Source organism: Sturnus vulgaris, chromosome 2 (assembly GCF_052056855.1).
Source record: "Sturnus vulgaris isolate bStuVul1 chromosome 2, bStuVul1.hap1, whole genome shotgun sequence".
NCBI lineage: Eukaryota > Metazoa > Chordata > Aves > Passeriformes > Sturnidae > Sturnus > Sturnus vulgaris.
Window position 1 is genome coordinate 71,204,938 of NC_142244.1, and position 6,000 is coordinate 71,210,937.

Below are 6,000 nucleotides of genomic sequence, written 5' to 3' on the forward strand. Positions count from 1 at the left end.
ACTGGTAGATTTTCACCTGATTTTTTTTTTTTTTTTTTTTTTTTGACACAGGGAGGTCATGTAGATATTTTCGGAGCAAGCATTTTCAAAACAGAAAATTTGACCAGGAAATTAAGGTTATGGTCAGGGAAAAGTCAGACAACATTACAAACTTATTACTATTTAGCTATAATTATGTCAGGGTGAGGAGCTCCCCAAGAGACAAGAAAATATATTTCCTGCTGTCAAGCGTAGCTAGGAATGCTTTACTGATCTATCTAATAAACAATGTAAAATCCTCATCTGAGCCATTCAATTTCTTTATTTTTTTGTATCTTTATTAAAAATCCTACTAGAAACTAAATTTAAAAAAATTAAGATAAAGTAATTTTATACAATCATCTTGAAAATCACAGAAACTTGTAATATGTTGTTGAGGTAAAAAAATTCCGCAATTTCACAAACACAAACACAGGGTAGAGGAAAAAGCCAAAACAGAGCAAAACTTGCTTTGAAATTTGTCACATGCATCTTTTATACATGTGAATGTATACACAGACGATGTATACATGATGAAAGAAACTACTTTCAATTTACAAATCTATACTAGCATCATCCAACTTCCTTCAGTTTGGACATCCACCATGAAAACTATATGTGTACTTTTAACAGCATTCAGACATTTCCACTACTACATACTCTTGACTTCAGAATGGACTTTTCCCATCTACATACAGACCAAAGTTACCCCTCCCTGCCACTGCCTGCAGAGTCCACACAGGTTCCCCCACTGAACAACTCAGATCTTTCTGAAGTGCCTATAACCTGCACTTGCTCACCATAAAGGGGGTCTTAAGCAAAAGAGACTTCTGGCTTAATATGGTCAGAAATCAATAAACTTTGTGCAAGAAATTCTGAGATTAACTTTGCAAGACCTCAAGTAAGTGGTTCAGATCTCGAAAGAAAGGAAATAAAGTATTTCTTCCAATAATATGGCCACTATCTTTAACATCAGAAAAATCAGCAACCAAGAGTTTTAATATGGAATAGTTGAGAATCCTATCTAAAGAGAAGAACCTTGATTAGAAAGTTAGAAAAAGGTTGGCTTTATCATAATGCATGGCCTACAGGTACTTGCATTACAAGAGTTAGTAAGTTCATCACAAATAAATTTCCATGGAAATCTTTTTCAGAGCCTTTTGCAGAGAACATCTGGATTAAAAAAGAAGTCAATTTGTGTCTGCATGGTATAGAGAATCCCTAATCTGACCTTTCTTGTATTTCCAGTGCTTGATAATGCCATATTATGTTAACCATAATTTTTATGTAATCCCTAAATTAAGTTAATGAAAATAAATCAGTGCCTACAAAGCTGACTCTGGCCCTTGATTACTGGCTTGGATAAAGACCAGATTTTTTTAACTTCCCTTGAAATTTTTTTCTCTACTCTTCCATTGCACTCTGAGAAAAAGGAACCCATGACAGTAATGCCAGGTGATATTCTTCCTCAGACATTTTTTGGTAGCCAGAGTTCAGAACGCTCCACAATAATGTGCAGAGCCTAGATTTCTCTCCCTGTTAAAATTCCACTGGGATATGACAATAAATTGGATTTAATATACAGGAATAAATATCACCAAAAAAAGAGAGAGAGAGAGAGAGATGTTGTTTGTGTATCAGAAGAGAAAGCATGTTAGTGTGTAATTTGATTATAATTATTTAAGCCTATGAGAGGAAAAGCTAGTGTAAGTTTGGAATTTCCAGTCCTGATGTTTTGGTGTCATAGACCTAGGACTTTACAACTTTATTTACTTGGGAAAGTCAGCATAAACTGTCCAGACTGTATTGTCAGGTGCACAAGCTGCCACTGTCTTGTCTTCCAAAGTTTAAGTGCAGAGAAGGGCATTAAAAGCTCACTAACCACCTGTTCTATCCTTCTGCTCCTTAATTGCTGTTTGCAGCCTCAAATTAACAAAGACGTGCTTACTTAGTCTGTTTAGTGGAGCAGCACAGATCACCTGCACATCCAGTTAGTAGCAATTTTGCGAAGCATCTACACTGCCAAAACATTACATACTGCAGAATGCCTGTCTCAGACTCTGCTCTGCTTCCCCTCCTGCAGCTCGGAGATCCAGGCAAAGCCAGACCTTTTACCGGGACCCAGAAGGCCAAAAGGTCTGCCAGGTTCTACATGCTGGAACTGAGCACCCTTCAAACCCTTACTTCATAGCCAGTTTCCTGACTGTGTGACAGATTCTGATATTTTCCATTTTCTACTGAACATATTGCATGATATTCAAATTTAGGAAGTGCAATGGACTAATTAGCATCTTATGCACTGGACTGCATTTGCATCCCTATCCAGGTAACACCTGCTTTTCTTTAGATACCCTTGATTTAGGAGATGTCAATTTTCATTTGTGCACTTTTTCAGCTGCTTATGTGTTCACTTAAACAGTCACAAGGGACATCTTTTGCAGTTATCCCTTTCAATATCTAGTGGAAAGCTTCTTCTAATGCAGCTTTTGAATTGTCTCCTATGGGTCTGTCTGGAAAGCATTCACAGACACTTTCACACTTTCTAGGGGAAGTGTTGTGGAAAGAACTGCTGGCATTTTATTAACACGAGAAATTCTCTCACACTGTTTTATGCAGCTGCCTTACTGATGATGCGGTAGCAAATTCTGGATGTGGATCTGTTTCATGTAGTCTTAAATTGTTTCAAACTGCAAGTTACAATTGCTAAGTATACTTGATTTACTGAGGGAGCCTTTGCTTCTAGTACTGCTGAGTGATCAAAGACAGATTTTCATTGCATTACTGTATATATTCTCCCTGTTGCTCTGGAATGAAATGGGATGTAGAACTGATGAAAAGTTATCAACTCAAACTGCCATCAAAATTTTGGTTAAATAAACACAGTAATAGGTGTTTTTTCCCTTTTTCTTTTTTTAACTTGCATTTATTCAAAAAGTCTATCTTAAAATAGCAAATATTTCACTCATTATTATAAGGAATAATATAAAGTGATTACGAGCTTTTCAGTAAGACAAGTATCAGTGAGGGAGATTTAGCATCTGAGAGCTACTGCACAGCTCTTAGCATTATCAGCAGCACAATAAAAATCGCAGACTTGCAGCTGGTGTAATATTTATTGGTTATCAGTCTGACCCTTTATTCCTCCTGCTCCAACCTACACTTGTATAATGATACACTTGATGATATTCAATCAAGATAAGAACTGATGTATATTACTGCATATCAACACTAATTTTGAAATTGTCCCTGACATTGCAAAGTCTCATACTGAGAAGCTGTTACTGATTTAATCTTTTTGATTTTTCTGAGAACAGATGAAAATAATTTTTTTGTTCAATATATCTTTTTACAAAAACACATTTTAAAGCAGTTATTTTGTTTTCTAAATTCCACCTTCATTCGAAAGAGCACACTTCTATCACAATAATTAAGAGAGTGTACAGTATAAAAACCACTGAAGCTTCAAATCTGAGAACTATTATGTAATTGGAACTAATTGAATCATGAGTTTAACACAATGATGACATTCCCTACTTTGTAATACTTAAATATTTTAAAAGGGTAAAAAGAGAAAATTCTCTCATGTCAGTAGCTTCTGGGACAATTATTATGGATTCTAAATCTGTCCCTTCAACGTGGCTTTCTAAAAATACAAGTAAAACCCCCTAGTTTACAATCATGCATACAAAGTGAAGAGAAGATGATAGATATGACTTTATGAAGTCACTGATGGGTGCTCAGGGATCCAGACTGTAAACTTTTAAAGCAGAAGGAATAGGTATACTCTTTCCAGTATACCTTCAGAGAGTGCTAGATTACAATTAGAGGCTGGATTCAACTGCCCAGCTAATTCCTTAGGACAAATGGATTGCACAAGCTGGGCACAGAAGACAGGGGCTGTACTCCCTCCATGGCAAGTCTTATCAAGTCAAAACACAGACTACTGAAGCTGCAAGAGGAGCAGGTGTGGCTCATCCCCTCTCGGCTGCCATGCTGCAACATTGGCAAAGGTTCCTCCTAAAAAAAGCCCCCGTGCCAAAAGGGACTGTACAAACCCATGTAAAGTATCATGACCAAGCTTGCCGCAGCTAAGCACAAGGGACCAAGTGGTACCCACAGGAGAGAGTTGTTTTCTGTTTCTCCCCTCCATTTCTCGACCAGCCCACTGAACATTTATCTATTGCATTTACTTCTTTTATCCCTGCGACAGCACCTGTTTCCAGGTGATTTGCAGAGCTTGGCCACCTCCATTCTGTCCCATTCCCAGCCTGGAGTGCTGAGAAAGATGGGACTGAGGGACAGAGAGGGTGCCATCTGTGACCACATCTGACCAGAATAACCCCCTCGGCAGGGTTTTGTCGGGAGGTGAAGTCCACGAGTGTCTCCCAGCCAGGCAGGGGAGCGTCTCCCCGCGGCAGGGACGGACAAGGAGCACCGAGGGCTGACCGCCACACTGCCGTGCCCGCTCCCGAATCCATCCCCGGCCCCTCCTCACCTTGTAGACATTGATGGGGATGTCGATGATGATGTGGAGCAGGTCGCCCAAGGCCAAGCTGGCGATGAGAATGTTGGGTCCATTCCTCATGCACTTGTTCTTGTAGATGATCCGCAGCAGCGTGGAGTTGCCGATGATGCCCAGGACGAAGACCAGGCAGGACACGACGGTGTTGATGTACTTGAAAGTCTCCTTGATCTCGGTCTGCCCCGTGCACATGGGGGGCGAGGCGGAGCGCGGCCGCCCTCCAGCCGCCCCCGCGCCCTGGGGCAGCGCGGCCGGGCGGCTCGCGTTGTGCAGCGCGGGGGTCGCGGCCGTCGGGGGCGCGGCGGCCGCGCTCTGCCTGCCCGGGCCCGGCCGGAGCAGCGAGCCGTCCTCCTCGGCGGCGGCGCGGCAGCTGAGGAGCAGCAGCAGGAGGAGGAGGGCGGGCATGGCTGTGCCGCACGGCAGATTGCCCCCGCCGCCGTCAGCGCCGACCTGCGCGGAGAGAGGGGACAGGGCGTCAGCAGCGGACGCGGCACCCCGCCGCTCGCTGCCCCGGGGCCGGGGCGCTGCCTGTCCCCGGGCGGTGCCGGCGCTGCGGGCGGCAGAGCAGCGTAGGGGTGAAAACCTGCGCGACGGCGGCCGCGGCCAGCAGCCCCTCCGGCCGGACCTGCTCGGCGTCGCCCCGCTCGTGTTCCCCTCACCTCGGCGAGAGGAGCCGAGCCGATCCTCCCCGCCGAACGCGCTCCGCTGTCTGGCTCCGCGCTCCGCGCCCCGGCTGCGTGTCCCCGCCCGAGCCCGGCTGCCGCCGCTCGCCGGCGATGCGCGCTCCGCTCGGGAAGGCGGCCGGGACGGGCGCTTGCGGCAGAGCCCCGTGTCCGTCAGCCGCGCACCAGACCCCGTGGCCAAAGGCGCGTCGGCGGCGCGGGGCCCCCCCTTTTCTAAAACATTCAACCGCATCTGGCCCATCAGTCACAGCCAGACCCCACCCGCGTCCTCCGCCCCCAGCGCAGCCCGGCCCAGTCCCCCCGCCCGCCGGCCCCGCGGAGCCTCCCATCACCGCTGTCAGGAGTGCCCCCCGGCCGAAGGGCTCCCGACCTCGCTACCGGCCAGGCGAAATGCCCTCCGACCTCCCCCTTGTCTTGTACCAGGCTGACACGGCAGCCTAAAGAAGCAGGCTTTGAAAGAATTTTTCAGGAGGGTTTTTGCAAGGGGTATGGGCATTGCTGGAGGACAGCTGGGAAGCAGAGGGCACTTCCCTGCTGTTCCGTCCGAGACTCACTCCCAGTAGCTGGGTACGGGATTCTCCCGCTGCAGAAACCCCCTTGCACAGCCCGAGGGGCGCACACGCTGGAGAAGCTGCCTGTACAACGTCTTCGAGTTTAGTGCCACGTTTTAAAGCGCTTCACAAAACCTTTCTTACATCACAAACAGTATTTTGACTGCTCTGAAGGTCCAGTTCGGTTATCTTGTTGATTGCCGCTTTGGGCAGCCTTTGCAAGGCG

At 46.1% G+C, this 6,000-nt stretch overlaps 1 protein-coding gene across 3 annotated transcripts in view; it reads right to left on the reverse strand.

Moving 5' to 3' along the window:
• Positions 1-4,960, reverse strand: part of EDNRB (endothelin receptor type B) — a 20,747-nt gene extending 15,787 nt beyond the window's left edge. For all 3 annotated transcript variants that reach the window (XR_015801543.1, XM_088159806.1, XM_014870984.2), the window contains exon 1: positions 4,514-4,960. Coding sequence is in view for 2 of the 3 variants with exons in the window: in XM_088159806.1 (XP_088015932.1) it covers positions 4,514-4,945 (432 nt within the window). In the remaining variant the exon portion in view is untranslated. The remainder of the gene's footprint in view (positions 1-4,513) is intronic.
• Between the last annotated feature and the right edge of the window lie 1,040 nt (positions 4,961-6,000).